Source organism: Phyllobates terribilis, unplaced genomic scaffold (assembly GCF_046119375.1).
Source record: "Phyllobates terribilis strain yellow unplaced genomic scaffold, ASM4611937v1 Scaffold_11__3_contigs__length_659146591, whole genome shotgun sequence".
In the NCBI taxonomy this organism is placed as follows: Eukaryota; Metazoa; Chordata; class Amphibia; order Anura; family Dendrobatidae; genus Phyllobates; species Phyllobates terribilis.
This window is the reverse complement of record NW_027362771.1, coordinates 149,247,731-149,269,100: the sequence shown is the minus strand read 5'-3', so window position 1 is coordinate 149,269,100 and position 21,370 is coordinate 149,247,731. Positions and strand designations below refer to the sequence as shown.

Sequence of the window (21,370 nt, the reverse complement as noted above, 5' to 3'; positions counted from 1 at the left end):
CTTTGTATTGCTGTGTCCTCCTGTACACTGCTTTGTATTGCTGTGTCCTCCTGTACACTGCTTTGTATTGCTGTGTCCTTCTGTACACTGCTTTGTATTGCTGTGTCCTCCTGTGTACTGCATTGTATTGCTGTGTCCTCCTGTGTACTGCTTTGTATTGCTGTGTCCTCCTGTGTACTGCATTGTATTGCTGTGTCCTCCTGTACACTGCTTTGTATTGCGGTGTCCTGCTTTGTATTGCTGTGTCCTCCTGTGTACTGCATTGTATTGCTGTGTCCTGCTATGCTCTGCTTTGTATTGCTGTGTCCTCCTGTACACTGCTTTGTATTGCTGTGTCCTCCTGTACACTGCTTTGTATTGCTGTGTCCTTCTGTACACTGCTTTGTATTGCTGTGTCCTCCTGTACACTGCTTTGTATTGCTGTGTCCTCCTGTACACTGCTTTGTATTGCTGTGTCCTACTGTACACTGCTTTGTATTGCTGTGTCCTCCTGTACACTGCTTTGTATTGCTGTGTCCTCCTGTACACTGCTTTGTATTGCTGTGTCCTCCTGTGTACTGCTTTGTATTGCTGTGTCCTGCTATGCACTGCTTTGTATTGCTGTGTCCTGCTATGCACTGCTTTGTATTGCTGTGTCCTCCTGTACACTGCTTTGTATTGCTGTGTCCTCCTGTACACTGCTTTGTATTGCTGTGTCCTGTACACTGCTTTGTATTGCTGTGTCCTCCTGTACACTGCTTTGTATTGCTGTGTCCTCCTGTACACTGCTTTGTATTGCTGTGTCCTCCTGTACACTGCTTTGTATTGCTGTGTCCTGCTATGCACTGTTTTGTATTGCTGTGTCCTGCTATGCACTGTTTTGTATTGCTGTGTCCTGCTATGCACTGCTTTGTATTGCTGTGTCCTCCTGTACACTGCTTTGTATTGCTGTGTCCTGCTATGCACTGCTTTGTATTGCTGTGTCCTGCTATGCACTGTTTTGTATTGCTGTGTCCAGCTATGCACTGCTTTGTATTGCTGTGTCCTGCTATGCACTGCTTTGTATTGCTGTGTCCTCCTGTACACTGCTTTGTATTGCTGTGACCTGCTGTGCACTGCTTTGTATTGCTGTGTCCTGCTATGCACTGCTGTGTCCTCCTGTACACTGCTTTGTATTGCTGTGTCCTCCTGTACACTGCTTTGTATTGCTGTGTCCTCCTGTGTACTGCATTGTATTGCTGTGTACTGCTTTGTATTGCTGTGTCCTCCTGTACACTGCTTTGTATTGCTGTGTCCTCCTGTGTACTGCTTTGTATTGCTGTGTCCTCCTGTGTACTGCTTTGTATTGCTGTGTCCTCCTGTACACTGCTTTGTATTGCTGTGTCCTCCTGTACACTGCTTTGTATTGCTGTGTCCTCCTGTACATTGCTTTGTATTGCTGTGTCCTCCTGTGTACTGCATTGTATTGCTGTGTCCTCCTGTGTACTGCTTTGTATTGCTGTGTCCTCCTGTGTACTGCTTTGTATTGCGGTGTCCTGCTTTGTATTGCTGTGTCCTCCTGTGTACTGCATTGTATTGCTGTGTCCTCCTGTGTCCTGCTTTGTATTGCTGTGTCCTCCTGTACACTGCTTTGTATTGCTGTGTCCTCCTGTACACTGCTTTGTATTGCTGTGTCCTTCTGTACACTGCTTTGTATTGCTGTGTCCTCCTGTGTACTGCATTGTATTGCTGTGTCCTCCTGTGTACTGCTTTGTATTGCTGTGTCCTCCTGTGTACTGCATTGTATTGCTGTGTCCTCCTGTACACTGCTTTGTATTGCGGTGTCCTGCTTTGTATTGCTGTGTCCTCCTGTGTACTGCATTGTATTGCTGTGTCCTGCTATGCTCTGCTTTGTATTGCTGTGTCCTCCTGTACACTGCTTTGTATTGCTGTGTCCTCCTGTACACTGCTTTGTATTGCTGTGTCCTTCTGTACACTGCTTTGTATTGCTGTGTCCTCCTGTACACTGCTTTGTATTGCTGTGTCCTCCTGTACACTGCTTTGTATTGCTGTGTCCTACTGTACACTGCTTTGTATTGCTGTGTCCTCCTGTACACTGCTTTGTATTGCTGTGTCCTCCTGTACACTGCTTTGTATTGCTGTGTCCTCCTGTGTACTGCTTTGTATTGCTGTGTCCTGCTATGCACTGCTTTGTATTGCTGTGTCCTGCTATGCACTGCTTTGTATTGCTGTGTCCTCCTGTACACTGCTTTGTATTGCTGTGTCCTCCTGTACACTGCTTTGTATTGCTGTGTCCTCCTGTACACTGCTTTGTATTGCTGTGTCCTCCTGTACACTGCTTTGTATTGCTGTGTCCTCCTGTACACTGCTTTGTATTGCTGTGTCCTCCTGTACTCTGCTTTGTATTGCTGTGTCCTCCTGTACACTGCTTTGTATTGCTGTGTCCTCCTGTGTACTGCATTGTATTGCTGTGTCCTCCTGTACACTGCTTTGTATTGCGGTGTCCTGCTTTGTATTGCTGTGTCCTCCTGTGTACTGCATTGTATTGCTGTGTCCTGCTATGCACTGCTTTGTATTGCTGTGTCCTCCTGTACACTGCTTTGTATTGCTGTGTCCTGCTGTACACTGCTTTGTATTGCTGTGTCCTGCTATGCACTGCTTTGTATTGCTGTGTCCTCCTGTACACTGCTTTGTATTGCTGTGTCCTCCTGTACACTGCTTTGTATTGCTGTGTCCTTCTGTACACTGCTTTGTATTGCTGTGTCCTCCTGTACACTGCTTTGTATTGCTGTGTCCTCCTGTACACTGCTTTGTATTGCTGTGTCCTACTGTACACTGCTTTGTATTGCTGTGTCCTCCTGTACACTGCTTTGTATTGCTGTGTCCTCCTGTACACTGCTTTGTATTGCTGTGTCCTCCTGTGTACTGCTTTGTATTGCTGTGTCCTGCTATGCACTGCTTTGTATTGCTGTGTCCTGCTATGCACTGCTTTGTATTGCTGTGTCCTGCTATGCACTGCTTTGTATTGCTGTGTCCTCCTGTACACTGCTTTGTATTGCTGTGTCCTCCTGTACACTGCTTTGTATTGCTGTGTCCTGTACACTGCTTTGTATTGCTGTGTCCTCCTGTACACTGCTTTGTATTGCTGTGTCCTCCTGTACACTGCTTTGTATTGCTGTGTCCTCCTGTACTCTGCTTTGTATTGCTGTGTCCTGCTGTACACTGCTTTGTATTGCTGTGTCCTCCTGTACACTGCATTGTATTGCTGTGTCCTCCTGTACACTGCTTTGTATTGCTGTGTCCTCCTGTGTACTGCATTGTATTGCTGTGTCCTGCTATGCACTGCTTTGTATTGCTGTGTCCTCCTGTACACTGCTTTGTATTGCTGTGTCCTGCTGTACACTGCTTTGTATTGCTGTGTCCTGCTATGCACTGCTTTGTATTGCTGTGTCCTCCTGTACACTGCTTTGTATTGCTGTGTCCTCCTGTACACTGCTTTGTATTGCTGTGTCCTGCTATGCACTGTTTTGTATTGCTGTGTCCAGCTATGCACTGCTTTGTATTGCTGTGTCCTGCTATGCACTGCTTTGTATTGCTGTGTCCTCCTGTACACTGCTTTGTATTGCTGTGTCCTGTACACTGCTTTGTATTGCTGTGTCCTGCTATGCACTGCTTTGTATTGCTGTGTCCTCCTGTACACTGCTTTGTATTGCTGTGTCCTCCTGTACACTGCTTTGTATTGCTGTGTCCTGCTATGCACTGTTTTGTATTGCTGTGTCCAGCTATGCACTGCTTTGTATTGCTGTGTCCTGCTATGCACTGCTTTGTATTGCTGTGTCCTCCTGTACACTGCTTTGTATTGCTGTGTCCTCCTGTGTACTGCTTTGTATTGCTGTGTCCTCCTGTACACTGCTTTGTATTGCTGTGTCCTCCTTTGTACTGCTATGCTCACACTTCTATTTCCGCTCCACATTCCGGGGCAGGGATCCTCAACATGCACAGGAGGAGGTGGGAGGACTGACGGCTAGGTGGCGCCAGAGAGAGCAGGCTCAGCGTTTGACAGAACAGGAGGTTTGGCGTGTAAATATTGTCGCTGGTTTGAGTGATCGAGAAGAGACGGTCCCTATGTCTGTGTGATTTCCCTGGGTCAGACTAGAGAAGAGACGGTCGGAGTCTTTGTCAGAGCCGCCTCCGTCCTCGCACTGCGCACACAGGAGACATGTTCAGGAGGATCCTGCAGCTGGTGAGACTGCTCTATGGCCGCCACACGTGAATGACAGGCACTTCCTAGTTCAGGGTGTGTGTGCTGCCCGGCCGTGTACGACCTGTGCAGGCGGTGTGGACGGTGCGGGCCTGTTATACTGAGGGTCACATTGTATGCTGCGGGTGTAGGCCGTAATGTAAGGCCCCGGTGTCACTGCTGGCTGACTGCCCGGTCATGTAAGGCCCCGGTGTCACTGCTGCCTGACTGCCCGGTCATGTAAGGCCCCGGTGTCACTGCTGCCTGACTGCCCGGTCATGTAAGGCCCCGGTGTCACTGCTGCCTGACTGCCCGGTCATGTAAGGCCCCGGTGTCACTGCTGCCTGACTGCCCGGTCATGTAAGGCCCCGGTGTCACTGCTGCCTGACTGCCCGGTCATGTAAGGCCCCGGTGTCACTGCTGCCTGACTGCCCGGTCATGTAAGGCCCCGGTGTCACTGCTGCCTGACTGCCCGGTCATGTAAGGCCCCGGTGTCACTGCTGCCTGACTGCCCGGTCATGTAAGGCCCCGGTGTCACTGCTGCCTGACTGCCCGGTCATGTAAGGCCCCGGTGTCACTTCTGCCTGACTGCCCGGTCATGTAAGGCCCCGGTGTCACTGCTGCCTGACTGCCCGGTCATGTAAGGCCCCGGTGTCACTGCTGCCTGACTGCCCGGTCATGTAAGGCCCCGGTGTCACTTCTGCCTGACTGCCCGGTCATGTAAGGCCCCGGTGTCACTGCTGCCTGACTGCCCGGTCATGTAAGGCCCCGGTGTCACTGCTGCCTGACTGCCCGGTCATGTAAGGCCCCGGTGTCACTGCTGGCTGACTGCCCGGTCATGTAAGGCCCCGGTGTCACTGCTGCCTGACTGCCCGGTCATGTAAGGCCCCGGTGTCACTGCTGCCTGACTGCCCGGTCATGTAAGGCCCCGGTGTCACTGCTGCCTGACTGCCCGGTCATGTAAGGCCCCGGTGTCACTGCTGCCTGACTGCCCGGTCATGTAAGGCCCCGGTGTCACTGCTGCCTGACTGCCCGGTCATGTAAGGCCCCGGTGTCACTGCTGCCTGACTGCCCGGTCATGTAAGGCCCCGGTGTCACTGCTGCCTGACTGCCCGGTCATGTAAGGCCCCGGTGTCACTGCTGGCTGACTGCCCGGTCATGTAAGGCCCCGGTGTCACTGCTGGCTGACTGCCCGGTCATGTAAGGCCCCGGTGTCACTGCTGGCTGACTGCCCGGTCATGTAAGGCCCCGGTGTCACTGCTGGCTGACTGCCCGGTCATGTAAGGCCCCGGTGTCACTGCTGCCTGACTGCCCGGTCATGTAAGGCCCCGGTGTCTCTGCTGCCTGACTGCCCGGTCATGTAAGGCCCCGGTGTCACTGCTGCCTGACTGCCCGGTCATGTAAGGCCCCGGTGTCACTTCTGCCTGACTGCCCGGTCATGTAAGGCCCCGGTGTCACTGCTGCCTGACTGCCCGGTCATGTAAGGCCCCGGTGTCACTGCTGCCTGACTGCCCGGTCATGTAAGGCCCCGGTGTCACTGCTGCCTGACTGCCCGGTCATGTAAGGCCCCGGTGTCACTGCTGCCTGACTGCCCGGTCATGTAAGGCCCCGGTGTCACTGCTGCCTGACTGCCCGGTCATGTAAGGCCCCGGTGTCACTGCTGCCTGACTGCCCGGTCATGTAAGGCCCCGGTGTCACTGCTGCCTGACTGCCCGGTCATGTAAGGCCCCGGTGTCACTGCTGGCTGACTGCCCGGTCATGTAAGGCCCCGGTGTCACTGCTGGCTGACTGCCCGGTCATGTAAGGCCCCGGTGTCACTGCTGGCTGACTGCCCGGTCATGTAAGGCCCCGGTGTCACTGCTGGCTGACTGCCCGGTCATGTAAGGCCCCGGTGTCACTGCTGGCTGACTGCCCGGTCATGTAAGGCCCCGGTGTCACTGCTGGCTGACTGCCCGGTCATGTAAGGCCCCGGTGTCACTGCTGGCTGACTGCCCGGTCATGTAAGGCCCCGGTGTCACTGCTGGCTGACTGCCCGGTCATGTAAGGCCCCGGTGTCACTGCTGGCTGACTGCCCGGTCATGTAAGGCCCCGGTGTCACTGCTGGCTGACTGCCCGGTCATGTAAGGCCCCGGTGTCACTGCTGGCTGACTGCCCGGTCATGTAAGGCCCCGGTGTCACTGCTGGCTGACTGCCCGGTCATGTAAGGCCCCGGTGTCACTGCTGGCTGACTGCCCGGTCATGTAAGGCCCCGGTGTCACTGCTGGCTGACTGCCCGGTCATGTAAGGCCCCGGTGTCACTGCTGGCTGACTGCCCGGTCATGTAAGGCCCCGGTGTCACTGCTGGCTGACTGCCCGGTCATGTAAGGCCCCGGTGTCACTGCTGGCTGACTGCCCGGTCATGTAAGGCCCCGGTGTCACTGCTGGCTGACTGCCCGGTCATGTAAGGCCCCGGTGTCACTGCTGGCTGACTGCCCGGTCATGTAAGGCCCCACCTTCACTGCTGGCTGACTGCCCGGTCATGTAAGGCCCCACCTTCACTGCTGGCTGACTGCCCGGTCATGTAAGGCGCCACCTTCACTGCTGGCTGACTGCCCGGTCATGTAAGGCGCCACCTTCACTGCTGGCTGACTGCCCGGTCATGTAAGGCCCCACCTTCACTGCTGGCTGACTGCCCGGTCATGTAAGGCCCCACCTTCACTGCTGGCTGACTGCCCGGTCATGTAAGGCCCCACCTTCACTGCTGGCTGACTGCCCGGTCATGTAAGGCCCCACCTTCACTGCTGGCTGACTGCCCGGTCATGTAAGGCCCCACCTTCACTGCTGGCTGACTGCCCGGTCATGTAAGGCCCCACCTTCACTGCTGGCTGACTGCCCGGTCATGTAAGGCCCCACCTTCACTGCTGCCTGACTGCCCGGTTATGTAAGGCCACGGTGTCACTGCTGCCTGACTGCCCGGTCATATAAGACCCCGGTGTCACTGCTGGCTGACTGCCCGGTCATATAAGGCCCCACCTTCACTGCTGCCTGACTGCCCGGTCATATAAGTCCCTGCCGTCTCTCCTGCCCGGTCATATAAGTCCCTGCCGTCTCTCCTGCCCGGTCATATAAGTCCCTGCCGTCTCTCCTGCCCGGTCATATAAGTCCCTGCCTTCCCTGCTGCCAGGTCATATGAGGCCCCGCCTTCCCTGCTGCCAGGTCATATGAGGCCCCGCCTTCCCTGCTGCCAGGTCATATGAGGCCCCGCCTTCCCTGCTGCCAGGTCATATGAGGCCCCGCCTTCCCTGCTGCCAGGTCATATGAGGCCCCGCCTTCCCTGCTGCCAGGTCATATGAGGCCCCGCCTTCCCTGCTGCCAGGTCATATGAGGCCCCGCCTTCCCTGCTGCCAGGTCATATGAGGCCCCGCCTTCCCTGCTGCCAGGTCATATGAGGCCCCGCCTTCCCTGCTGCCAGGTCATATGAGGCCCCGCCTTCCCTGCTGCCAGGTCATATGAGGCCCCGCCTTCCCTGCTGCCAGGTCATATGAGGCCCCGCCTTCCCTGCTGCCAGGTCATATGAGGCCCCGCCTTCCCTGCTGCCAGGCCATATGAGGCCCCGCCTTCCCTGCTGCCAGGCCATATGAGGCCCCGCCTTCCCTGCTGCCAGGCCATATGAGGCCCCGCCTTCCCTGCTGCCAGGCCATATGAGGCCCCGCCTTCCCTGCTGCCAGGCCATATGAGGCCCCGCCTTCCCTGCTGCCAGGCCATATGAGGCCCCGCCTTCCCTGCTGCCAGGCCATATGAGGCCCCGCCTTCCCTGCTGCCAGGCCATATGAGGCCCCGCCTTCCCTGCTGCCAGGTCATATGAGGCCCCGCCTTCCCTGCTGCCAGGTCATATGAGGCCCCGCCTTCCCTGCTGCCAGGTCATATGAGGCCCCGCCTTCCCTGCTGCCAGGTCATATGAGGCCCCGCCTTCCCTGCTGCCAGGTCATATGAGGCCCCGCCTTCCCTGCTGCCAGGTCATATGAGGCCCCGCCTTCCCTGCTGCCAGGTCATATGAGGCCCCGCCTTCCCTGCTGCCAGGTCATATGAGGCCCCGCCTTCCCTGCTGCCAGGTCATATGAGGCCCCGCCTTCCCTGCTGCCAGGTCATATGAGGCCCCGCCTTCCCTGCTGCCAGGTCATATGAGGCCCCGCCTTCCCTGCTGCCAGGTCATATGAGGCCCCGCCTTCCCTGCTGCCAGGTCATATGAGGCCCCGCCTTCCCTGCTGCCAGGTCATATGAGGCCCCGCCTTCCCTGCTGCCAGGTCATATGAGGCCCCGCCTTCCCTGCTGCCAGGTCATATGAGGCCCCGCCTTCCCTGCTGCCAGGTCATATGAGGCCCCGCCTTCCCTGCTGCCAGGTCATATGAGGCCCCGCCTTCCCTGCTGCCAGGTCATATGAGGCCCCGCCTTCCCTGCTGCCAGGTCATATGAGGCCCCGCCTTCCCTGCTGCCAGGTCATATGAGGCCCCGCCTTCCCTGCTGCCAGGTCATATGAGGCCCCGCCTTCCCTGCTGCCAGGTCATATGAGGCCCCGCCTTCCCTGCTGCCAGGTCATATGAGGCCCCGCCTTCCCTGCTGCCAGGTCATATGAGGCCCCGCCTTCCCTGCTGCCAGGTCATATGAGGCCCCGCCTTCCCTGCTGCCAGGTCATATGAGGCCCCGCCTTCCCTGCTGCCAGGTCATATGAGGCCCCGCCTTCCCTGCTGCCAGGTCATATGAGGCCCCGCCTTCCCTGCTGCCAGGTCATATGAGGCCCCGCCTTCCCTGCTGCCAGGTCATATGAGGCCCCGCCTTCCCTGCTGCCAGGTCATATGAGGCCCCGCCTTCCCTGCTGCCAGGTCATATGAGGCCCCGCCTTCCCTGCTGCCAGGTCATATGAGGCCCCGCCTTCCCTGCTGCCAGGTCATATGAGGCCCCGCCTTCCCTGCTGCCAGGTCATATGAGGCCCCGCCTTCCCTGCTGCCAGGTCATATGAGGCCCCGCCTTCCCTGCTGCCAGGTCATATGAGGCCCCGCCTTCCCTGCTGCCAGGTCATATGAGGCCCCGCCTTCCCTGCTGCCAGGTCATATGAGGCCCCGCCTTCCCTGCTGCCAGGTCATATGAGGCCCCGCCTTCCCTGCTGCCAGGTCATATGAGGCCCCGCCTTCCCTGCTGCCAGGTCATATGAGGCCCCGCCTTCCCTGCTGCCAGGTCATATGAGGCCCCGCCTTCCCTGCTGCCAGGTCATATGAGGCCCCGCCTTCCCTGCTGCCAGGTCATATGAGGCCCCGCCTTCCCTGCTGCCAGGTCATATGAGGCCCCGCCTTCCCTGCTGCCAGGTCATATGAGGCCCCGCCTTCCCTGCTGCCAGGTCATATGAGGCCCCGCCTTCCCTGCTGCCAGGTCACATGAGGCCCCGCCTTCCCTGCTGCCAGGTCACATGAGGCCCCGCCTTCCCTGCTGCCAGGTCACATGAGGCCCCGCCTTCCCTGCTGCCAGGTCACATGAGGCCCCGCCGTCCCTGCTGCCTGTAACGGGTCCGGGAGGCGGAACCTCTGAGCTACTATACAAGGGGGCGGCCCTTGTAAGGGAGCGGGTGGCAGTCTCTAGGTAAGGGGTAGGTACGACCTGTGATGGCAGAGCCTCCGGGTAGGCTAGCAGGCAGATGGTAGATGTGTGCTCCCAGGTGAGCAAGCGAGAGTCTCTGGAATAGCAGGTGGTCACGGCACGTGACGGCGGAACCTCCGGGCTGGCAGGCAGGTAGGTAACGGAGAAGCGCTCCCAGGTGAGCGGGCAAGAGTCTCTGGAATAGCTGGTGGTCACCGCACGTGACAACGGGACCTCCGGGCTGGCAAGCAGGCAGGTAACGGAGTTGCGCTCCCAGGTGAGCGGGCAAGAGTCTCTGGAATAGCTGGTGGTCACCGCACGTGACAACGGGACCTCCGGGCTGGCAAGCAGGCAGGTAACGGAGTTGCGCTCCCAGGTGAGCGGGCAAGAGTCTCTGAGATAGCTGGTGGTCACAGCACGTGACAACGGGACCTCCGGGCTGGCAAGCAGGCAGGTAACGGAGTTGCGCTCCCAGGTGAGCGGGCAAGAGTCTCTGAGATAGCTGGTGGTCACAGCACGTGACAACGGAGCCTCCGGGCTGGCAAGCAGGCAGATAACGGAGAAGCGCTCCCAGGTGAGCGGGCAAGCTGGTCCATAGACAGACTGACCGGAGTAGTAAGGCAGACCGTCGGACCTCAGGCAAGCAGGCAGGTAGCTGATATGAGCTCCCAGGTGAGCGGGCAGGCTGGTCCTTTAGACAGACTGACAGGAGTAGTAAGGCAGACCGTCGGACCTCAGACTGGCAGACAGGTAACAAGTATTCAGGCAGGAATCAGGCAGGTAACTAGCAGGAAACTGGCAGGAAACTGGCAGGAAACTGGCAGGTAACTGGCAACGGGACCTGAGGGCTGAAGCACAGGTGAGACACAGGTGCAAACAACATTGCTCGGGCACCTCCATTTTGGAGGAGGTGCCTTATATATGATGAAGTCCTCCGGCCATTGGCCGAGGACTCCTTAGGACGGCGCGCGCGGCCCCTTTAAGAGGAGGGGAGCGCGCGCGCGCGCGCCCTAAGCACAGGGGCCGGGAAGGAGCGCGCGCTGAGAGCAGAGCGGGAGGAGGACGCCGGGAAGGAGCGCGCGCTGACAGCAGAGCGGGGAGAGGACGCCGGGCACGGAGCAGAGCGGTGAGGGGAGCAGCGTCCCTGCCTAGCAGAGGGCAGGGACGCCAGCGCTACAGTACCCCCCCCTTTAGGCCCCCCCTTTTTTAGGCCAGACAGAAATTTAGCTAGGATGAGAGGGGCATGGATGTTCTCCCGGGGCTCCCACGTTCTCTCCTCAAGACCAAACCCCTTCCAATCTACCAGAAAAAAGGTCTTTCCTCTTACCCTTTTGGTGGCAAGAATGTTCTCTACCTCAAACTCGTCCTCAGCAGAAACCGGAGCAGGAGGCGTACCTGTAGACTTGGAAAAAGAGTTAAGCACCACAGGTTTGAGGAGAGACACATGGAAGGAGTTAGGGATCCGTAAGTTGGCCGGGAGTTTCAATTTATAGGCCACCGGGTTGATCTGACTGATGACCTCCAGTGGGCCGATGAACCGAGGCCCTAACTTATAGGAAGGGATCTTGAGCCGGACATATTTGGACGAGAGCCAGACTTTATCCCCAGGGCGGAATTGAGGAGGGTCCAGACGTTTTTTGTCAGCGTGTCTTTTCATACGCTCGGATGACAGAAGGAGTGCGGACCGGGTACTCTCCCATATGGAGGAAAATTTGTTAACAAGAGATTCCGCAGCCGGATTGTCCGCCGAGGTGGAGACGGGAAACGGGATCCGAGGATGCTGACCGTAGACTACAAAAAACGGGGATTTGGAGGAAGACTCGCTCTCGTGATTGTTGTACGAGAATTCGGCCCATGGCAGGAGATCCACCCAGTCAGAATGGTGGGCATTAACGAAGTGCCGAAGGTAACTGGTCAGGTTCTGATTGATCCGCTCCACTTGACCATTAGACTGTGGGTGGTAAGCGGAGGAGAAGTCCAGGGTGACGTCCAGCAATTTACAAGTGGCTCTCCAGAAACGGGAAGTGAACTGTACCCCACGATCCGACACGATGTGACGGGGCAGGCCATGAAGACGGAAGATGTGGCGGATAAAGTCTTTAGCCAGCTCGGGTGCAGACGGAAGACCTGGCAGTGGAATGAAGTGAGCCATCTTGGAGAAGCGGTCAGCGACCACCCAAATGACCGTACAACCGGCAGAGACGGGTAGATCAGTAATGAAGTCCATCGCTATATGCTGCCAGGGGGCAGCAGGTACTGGCAGAGGTAGGAGGCGGCCGGCCGGCAGGTGTCTCGGAACTTTGTTGCGGGCGCAGGACACACAGGCAGAAACAAAGTCTATTACATCCTTGTGCAGGTTAGGCCACCAGTAGTGCCGGGTAATAAGCTGGAGGGTCTTTTTCTGACCGGCGTGGCCAGCTAGTTTAGACGAATGACCCCAGTGTAGGATCTTCTCCCGATCAGGTACTGGTACGAACGTCTTACCAGGAGGAAGACGATTTAGACTCACGGGAGCCACCTGCATTACTCTGGCGGGATCGATGATATGTTTCGGATCCTCCTCGAGATCAGACACCAGAAAGGACCGAGACAAGGCGTCCGCCTTGACGTTTTTGTCAGCCGGGCGAAAATGAAGGACAAAATCAAAACGAGCAAAAAACAAGGACCACCGGGCTTGGCGCGGGTTAAGTCTCTGGGCATGCTGGAGGTAAGCCAAGTTCTTGTGGTCAGTGTAAATTATCACCGGGTGAAGAGCCCCCTCGAGCAGGTAACGCCACTCCTCCAATGCCAGTTTGATGGCCAATAACTCTCGGTCTCCTATGGAATAGTTGCGCTCAGAGGAGGAGAAGAGTTTAGAGAAGAAGCCACAAGTTACCATCCTCCCGGAAGATGATTTTTGAGTAAGTACCGCTCCGGCTCCAGAGGAGGAGGCGTCAACTTCCAGGAAGAACTGTTTGTTGCCATCTGGGCGATGCAGCACCGGGGCGGAAGAGAAGGCCTGTTTAAGGGAAAGAAAGGCCTCCTCTGCTTCGGGTGGCCACTCTTTGGGATTAGTACCTTTACGGGTGAGCGCAGAAATTGGGGCCGTCCGGGAAGAGAAGTGTGGTATGAAGAGGCGGTAGTAGTTGGCGAAGCCCAGGAATCGCTGAATGGCCTTCAACCCCTCCGGTCGGGGCCATTTCTCGATGGCAGACAGTTTCTCAGGATCCATTTGTAGGCCGGTCTGAGAGATAATGTAGCCCAGAAACGGAAGCGAGGTCTGCTCAAAGAGGCACTTCTCAAATTTAGCGTAGAGATGGTTCTGCCTTAGCCTGAGCAGGACCTGACGAACGTCCCTCCGGTGAGTCTGGAGATCCGGAGAGAAGACCAAGATGTCGTCCAGGTACACCACTACGCAGGAGTAGAGAAGGTCCCGGAAGATGTCATTGACCAACTCTTGAAAGACGGCAGGAGCGTTACAGAGACCAAAGGGCATTACCAGGTATTCATAGTGGCCGTCCCGGGTGTTGAATGCCGTCTTCCATTCATCCCCCTGACGAATACGAACCAGGTTGTACGCCCCACGAAGGTCCAGTTTGGTGAAGATCCTAGCCCCCCTCAGGCGATCAAATAATTCTGGAATGAGCGGAAGGGGGTACTTATTCTTCACCGTGATCAGGTTTAGGCCTCTATAGTCTATACAGGGACGGAGAGAGCCGTCCTTCTTTTTGACGAAAAAGAAGCCTGCTCCCGCCGGGGAGGTAGATTTCCGGATGAATCCTCTGGCCAGATTCTCCTCAATATATTCGGACATTGACCGGGTCTCAGCAGCAGATAAAGGATAGATACGCCCACGGGGAGGAGTAGTACCGGGTAGCAGATCGATGGGACAGTCGTATGGTCTATGTGGTGGTAATGTCTCTGCCTCCTTTTTATTAAAGACATCTGCATAAGACCAATAAGGAATCGGAAGTCCAGGTAGATTAGCTGGGGTAGGAGAGGGACGGACGGGATGGACGGGAACCAGGCAGGTTTTATGACAGTCTTGTCCCCAGCGAAGGACCTCTCCGGTTTGCCAGTCTAGCACGGGTGCATGTCTCTGGAGCCAGGGCAGACCTAGCAAGAGGGCGTGAGAGAGTCCAGGCAGAACATGAAAGGAGATACTTTCAGAATGCAGCATTCCCACCTGCAGGGTAATGGATTCGGTGATGAGTTGAATGGGGCGAGGTAAGAGGCCCCCATCCACGGCAGCGACAGACAAGGGTACAGCCAGAGGTTTGGTGGGGATGCGGTATTTCTCAACCAGGGACTGTGAAATAAGGTTCCCGGCTGCTCCAGAGTCAAGTTGGGCTAGTTCGAAATAACGGTTCTCCCCGTAGATGATCGAAACTGACAATAGCAGGGATGGAGAGGATTTATTCTTGTCTAGGTGGACCTCTCTGAGCGAACCTAGACACAGGCGTTTCCCGACCTCTCCGGGCAGGCACGGATCCGGTGCTCCTTACTGCCACAGTAGAAGCAGCTCCCCTCGGCACGGCGTGAGTCCTGACGGGTTTTGACCATCTTGGTCTGGTCGACCTGCATAGGCTCAGAAGAGTGTACCTGGGGAGAGATGGAGGGAATGACGGGTTTCTGGAAAGTAGGAGCTAAACGTGGAATCCTTCTCTCACGGGTGACCTCTTTGGCATGTCCCGACCAGCAAGTTCATCTTTAATACGACCGGACAGACCCTCCCAGAAGACGGATACCAGAGCGTCGTTATCCCAGGCCAGCTCCGAGGCAAGGGTGTGGAACCGTATGGCATATTGGCCCACGGTGAGACCCTCCTGACGGAGGCGTAGCAGAGAGGATGCGGATGAGGTCTTCCGTCCGGGTTCGTCGAAGACTTTCCGGAAAGCCGAGAGAAAAGCAGGCAAGTTGGACACCAGGGGGTCTCCTCTCTCCCATAGAGGATTTAGCCAGGCCAGGGCCTCCCCGGTGAGATGGGACATGATAAAGGCAATTTTGGCCCGGTCGGAATTAAACTGATGGGACAAAAGTTCAAAGTGCAGGGTGCACTGATTTATGAAGCCCCGAGCCTGGACGGGGTCGCCTCCGAAGCGAGGAGGTGCAGAAAGCCGGGGTCCGGGGTAGGATACCATAGTATTAGTGGGCAGCGGAGCTGCCGGATTGCAAGATATGGCACTGGCGGAGGTTGTTGGTGGATCAGACAGAGTGTTCAGGCGAGTATTAACATTCCGCAGGTGACCCAGGATGGCCTCCTGTTGGGACCTCTGACGGGACAGTTCAAGACAGAGGTCCGAGAGCGAGGGAGCTTGGGTGCCACCGGGTTCCATGGCCCGAGCAAACTGTAACGGGTCCGGGAGGCGGAACCTCTGAGCTACTATACAAGGGGGCGGCCCTTGTAAGGGAGCGGGTGGCAGTCTCTAGGTAAGGGGTAGGTACGACCTGTGATGGCAGAGCCTCCGGGTAGGCTAGCAGGCAGATGGTAGATGTGTGCTCCCAGGTGAGCAAGCGAGAGTCTCTGGAATAGCAGGTGGTCACGGCACGTGACGGCGGAACCTCCGGGCTGGCAGGCAGGTAGGTAACGGAGAAGCGCTCCCAGGTGAGCGGGCAAGAGTCTCTGGAATAGCTGGTGGTCACCGCACGTGACAACGGGACCTCCGGGCTGGCAAGCAGGCAGGTAACGGAGTTGCGCTCCCAGGTGAGCGGGCAAGAGTCTCTGGAATAGCTGGTGGTCACCGCACGTGACAACGGGACCTCCGGGCTGGCAAGCAGGCAGGTAACGGAGTTGCGCTCCCAGGTGAGCGGGCAAGAGTCTCTGAGATAGCTGGTGGTCACAGCACGTGACAACGGAGCCTCCGGGCTGGCAAGCAGGCAGATAACGGAGAAGCGCTCCCAGGTGAGCGGGCAAGCTGGTCCATAGACAGACTGACCGGAGTAGTAAGGCAGACCGTCGGACCTCAGGCAAGCAGGCAGGTAGCTGATATGCGCTCCCAGGTGAGCGGGCAGGCTGGTCCTTTAGACAGACTGACAGGAGTAGTAAGGCAGACCGTCGGACCTCAGACTGGCAGACAGGTAACAAGTATTCAGGCAGGAATCAGGCAGGTAACTAGCAGGAAACTGGCAGGAAACTGGCAGGAAACTGGCAGGTAACTGGCAGGTAACTGGCAACGGGACCTGAGGGCTGAAGCACAGGTGAGACACAGGTGCAAACAACATTGCTCGGGCACCTCCATTTTGGAGGAGGTGCCTTATATATGATGAAGTCCTCCGGCCATTGGCCGGGGACTCCTTAGGACGGCGCGCGCGGCCCCTTTAAGAGGAGGGGAGCGCGCGCGCCCTAAGCACAGGGGCCGGGAAGGAGCGCGCGCTGAGAGCAGAGCGGGAGGAGGACGCCGGGAAGGAGCGCGCGCTGACAGCAGAGCGGGGAGAGGACGCCGGGCACGGAGCAGAGCGGTGAGGGGAGCAGCGTCCCTGCCTAGCAGAGGGCAGGGACGCCAGCGCTACACTGCCAGGTCACATGAGGCCCCGCCGTCCCTGCTGCCAGGTCACATGAGGCCCCGCCGTCCCTGCTGCCAGGTCACATGAGGCCCCGCCGTCCCTGCTGCCCGGTCACATGAGGCCCCGCCGTCCCTGCTGCCCGGTCACATGAGGCCCCGCCGTCGCTGCTGCCCGGTCACATGAGGCCCCGCCGTCGCTGCTGCCCGGTCACATGAGGCCCCGCCGTCTCTCCTGCCCGGTCACATGAGGCCCCGCCGTCTCTCCTGCCCGGTCACATGAGGCCCCGCCGTCTCTCCTGCCCGGTCACATGAGGCCCCGCCGTCTCTCCTGCCCGGTCACATGAGGCCCCGCCGTCTCTCCTGCCCGGTCACATGAGGCCCCGCCGTCTCTCCTGCCCGGTCACATGAGGCCCCGCCGTCTCTCCTGCCCGGTCACATGAGGCCCCGCCGTCTCTCCTGCCCGGTCACATGAGGCCCCGCCGTCTCTCCTGCCCGGTCACATGAGGCCCCGCCGTCTCTCCTGCCCGGTCACATGAGGCCCCGCCGTCTCTCCTGCCCGGTCACATGAGGCCCCGCCGTCTCTCCTGCCCGGTCACATGAGGCCCCGCCGTCTCTCCTGCCCGGTCACATGAGGCCCCGCCGTCTCTCCTGCCCGGTCACATGAGGCCCCGCCGTCTCTCCTGCCCGGTCACATGAGGCCCCGCCGTCTCTCCTGCCCGGTCACATGAGGCCCCGCCGTCTCTCCTGCCCGGTCACATGAGGCCCCGCCGTCTCTCCTGCCCGGTCACATGAGGCCCCGCCGTCTCTCCTGCCCGGTCACATGAGGCCCCGCCGTCTCTCCTGCCCGGTCACATGAGGCCCCGCCGTCTCTCCTGCCCGGTCACATGAGGCCCCGCCGTCTCTCCTGCCCGGTCACATGAGGCCCCGCCGTCTCTCCTGCCCGGTCACATGAGGCCCCGCCGTCTCTCCTGCCCGGTCACATGAGGCCCCGCCGTCTCTCCTGCCCGGTCACATGAGGCCCCGCCGTCTCTCCTGCCCGGTCACATGAGGCCCCGCCGTCTCTCCTGCCCGGTCACATGAGGCCCCGCCGTCTCTCCTGCCCGGTCACATGAGGCCCCGCCGTCTCTCCTGCCCGGTCACATGAGGCCCCGCCGTCTCTCCTGCCCGGTCACATGAGGCCCCGCCGTCTCTCCTGCCCGGTCACATGAGGCCCCGCCGTCTCTCCTGCCCGGTCACATGAGGCCCCGCCGTCTCTCCTGCCCGGTCACATGAGGCCCCGCCGTCTCTCCTGCCCGGTCACATGAGGCCCCGCCGTCTCTCCTGCCCGGTCACATGAGGCCCCGCCGTCTCTCCTGCCCGGTCACATGAGGCCCCGCCGTCTCTCCTGCCCGGTCACATGAGGCCCCGCCGTCTCTCCTGCCGGGTCACATGAGGCCCCGCCGTCTCTCCTGCCCGGTCACATGAGGCCCCGCCGTCTCTCCTGCCCGGTCACATGAGGCCCCGCCGTCTCTCCTGCCCGGTCACATGAGGCCCCGCCGTCTCTCCTGCCCGGTCACATGAGGCCCCGCCGTCTCTCCTGCCCGGTCACATGAGGCCCCGCCGTCTCTCCTGCCCGGTCACATGAGGCCCCGCCGTCTCTCCTGCCCGGTCACATGAGGCCCCGCCGTCTCTCCTGCCCGGTCACATGAGGCCCCGCCGTCTCTCCTGCCCGGTCACATGAGGCCCCGCCGTCTCTCCTGCCCGGTCACATGAGGCCCCGCCGTCTCTCCTGCCCGGTCACATGAGGCCCCGCCGTCTCTCCTGCCCGGTCACATGAGGCCCCGCCGTCTCTCCTGCCCGGTCACATGAGGCCCCGCCGTCTCTCCTGCCCGGTCACATGAGGCCCCGCCGTCTCTCCTGCCCGGTCACATGAGGCCCCGCCGTCTCTCCTGCCCGGTCACATGAGGCCCCGCCGTCTCTCCTGCCCGGTCACATGAGGCCCCGCCGTCTCTCCTGCCCGGTCACATGAGGCCCTGATATCACTTTGCGCGTTGTTGTGTCTATGAGGGACTCCTGACCCAAACGCACCATACTCATTTAAGCCTATGGGGCCATCATGATCAGGGCAGTAACCACGGATGTGTGAATCCAGCCCAAGGAGCAGAAGTAGGTTTTCCACCTTCTTCCAGGTGATGTCCACATGTTTTTGACTTCCTGTCACTGATGTGCTGTATGATGCAGTCAGCATGGCAGGACTGATGTAGTAACTGTCTGTAGGACACTACTGGAGGACATCTCACATCTGCTCGCTCTCCTGTCTGCCTGCTGCATTTAGCAGGATTATGGGAGTTATAACCATTTTTCACTTTTGCTTTCAGTAATAGATTCTGACTTAAGAATGTTACATACTCTCCTCACCATTGAAATTACAACAACAAGAAGTAAACGTCATAAAACTATGGAAATCTCAAGATGGATAGACATGTTAATGTTATGCAAATGATGAAGAAATGGTAACATTTTCAAAACATCTTGATTTATTAAGTATCGAGTACGAGCTCCACATGCAAAAATACCTTCACTTACACACCTTGGCTAGCTACCAATCAGGATATTAATGGTTGTCTGACGCATGTTCTGCCACGCTGAATGCACTTGGGCACATACATCATCAAGATCCGCTGTTGGCAGCTCCCTTTGCAATTGCCAACCAATGACGTCCAAGATGTGCTAGTTGGTAAACTAGTCCGGAGACACTGCAGGCCGTGGTAGCGCATTTAGGCCCCATAGGCTGATCACAGTAGCACAAGCAACATGTAGACTGGCGGGAATCATTGTTGAAAAGGTAGACCTCCATTGCCACCTTGCTCATTGTGTGCATTTCTGCACGTGGGTCTCATATTCGATACAAAATAAATCAAAATGTTTTGTTTCCAGTTCTTCACCATTTGCATATCAATAACATGTCTATTCATTCTGTCATTTTCATAATTCCTACAGATAGGTCATTAGTCTGTTTTAATTCTGGAGAACCCCTTTAATTGAATAACCTAAATTTGTGATTTGGGGAGAATAAGATCTTTTGACTGGTTAAATCTTGCAGCATTAGTTGCATTGAGGCAACGTTGCTGCTACACAAAGCTGATGGCGTGGACATAGGCTGTCACGGAGAGTGCTTTGCTCTATCAGGCATGAAGCAACTCTGTTATCTTCCTTTATTGATCTCTGTTGCAACAATGTAATGGGTGGGGGAGGGGCAGGAATGGGCAAAGGGATATAGCCTTCCAGTAGCAGTACTTAGGGCTGAATAGTTGAATATTTTTTTAAAAAAATCTCAGCAGTGATCTTTTGGTTTCAGAAGTGAATGGAGACCCCAGTGGTCACATGACTAACAGACAACTTTGCCAATTATTTCTATTTTAATACACTTCTGTCATGATTCCTCCATTCATTGAGTCTTGGATGAAGTGAGTGACAGCTCAGTCGTCCAATCTAGTGCAGGGGCGTGCTGAGCTGTCGGTATTTTGATTGACAGTCAGCTGTCCAATCTGAGACTGGGAGCTGCTGAGCTTCTTTCAGGTGTTCCCTGTTCTAAGTGATTATCCAGCTACTTAGCTAAGCTATCAGTCCCAGATCTCTGTGAGACCTAGCATCTGCACAGTGGTTTGCCTTGTATTTCTGTGCTCTGTTTGTTGATCTGTTGTTGCCTGACCTTAGACCTTGTTCTAACTATCCGTTTGCTTAGCCCCTTTGCTCTGATCCGCTTTCTTCCTAGTATTCTGAATTCGTACCATGACATGACTTTGCCTTTGTCTTTCCACTTTAGTTTAATACGTGCCTTTTTTGGTATCTGACCCTGGAACATTTGAGTACCCTGCCTCATGGCTTGTCCGTGAGCAGTGACTAGCAGCACAAGTTCAAGAAGAAATCGCATGATGTGGGACACATGACCTGCTAGTTGCTGAAGACTCTTATTATTTTCGATTATTTTCTGTTGCTGTTTATACAGGTTCAACTGACTTTCACGATGCGCAGTATTTTACCAATCTGTCTTTTTAAATCTTGGTTTTGTTCTGTGTACTAAAGGATTATTCCAAAAAGAAACAAGCCATCCTCTACCCACAGGATCCACGTAATTGGGGATAACTTACTCATCGCTGAGATTCTGACCACTGGCACCCCCAGAGATCCCGCAATTGGGGCTTTGGAACCCTTAAATCAGGGCTTTGCAGTCTCGCCCTTAATTTATACCTTATCCATCAGAGAAAGTACGCATACCATACACAGTCCATTTTTAATTTATGACACTGCCGCAAATAGCTTTGCACTGTACTCGACAGTCCCATAGGCAATGAATGGAGCTGGGATGCAGAGCTCTGTTTTTGGGGTCCTTAAGCTGTGAATCCCAGTGGTCAGAATCCCAGCGATCAGCAAGTTATTTCCTATTTGCCTTGTGTGTTCTGGCAATGGGACTTTCACTGTGACATCATGAAACTCACAGTGAACTTGTACTCCTAAAGCAGAGGATCTAGACTTAAAGAAGTTGTCCACTACTTTATCCCCCCCTCCCCAATGTGTCCCACCGGGGCCCCTAAGACTTATTGTAAATACCGTCTGTTGCTGACAGCGCCGCTCACAGGCATCACATGACTGACGTCACGACAAGCGAGGCGTGACTCAGCGCTGGGGTCCCCGCGGTGGCTGATGGGTTGTGGGAGGGGTGACCCCCCCCCCCCCCCCCCGCGTCACACCTAGCATCCACCGCGTGCTTTCCCAATGAATGGGGAGAAGCAGATCGCGCAGTGGATGCTGGGTGTGACGTGGGGGGGTAACTCCACCCACAGCCTGGCATCCACCGTGGAACTAGGAAGATCGTGACCCCCGGCTGCTGCCAGCACTTGTTGTGACATCAGCGGATGTCAGAGCCGGCTGCAGCCGGGGGTCACATGATGCCTGTGAGCGGCCAGTGATGGCGCCACTCACAGGCATTATCTGCAGCACAAGGTATTTACAAGAAGTCTTAGGGGCCCCCGGGGGATACATGGGGATGGGGAATAAAAAGTAGTGGACAACCCCTTTAGAT

At 56.9% G+C, this 21,370-nt stretch overlaps 1 protein-coding gene across 2 annotated transcripts in view; it reads left to right on the top strand.

Moving 5' to 3' along the window:
- Positions 1 to 4,005: 4,005 nt before the first annotated feature.
- The window catches only part of EEA1 (early endosome antigen 1), a 126,761-nt gene continuing 109,396 nt past the window's right edge, over positions 4,006 to 21,370 (top strand). For both annotated transcript variants that reach the window (XM_073651658.1, XM_073651655.1), the window contains exon 1: positions 4,006 to 4,222. In XM_073651658.1, the coding sequence (XP_073507759.1) occupies positions 4,199 to 4,222 (24 nt within the window). In that variant the 5' untranslated portion in view covers positions 4,006 to 4,198. The remainder of the gene's footprint in view (positions 4,223 to 21,370) is intronic.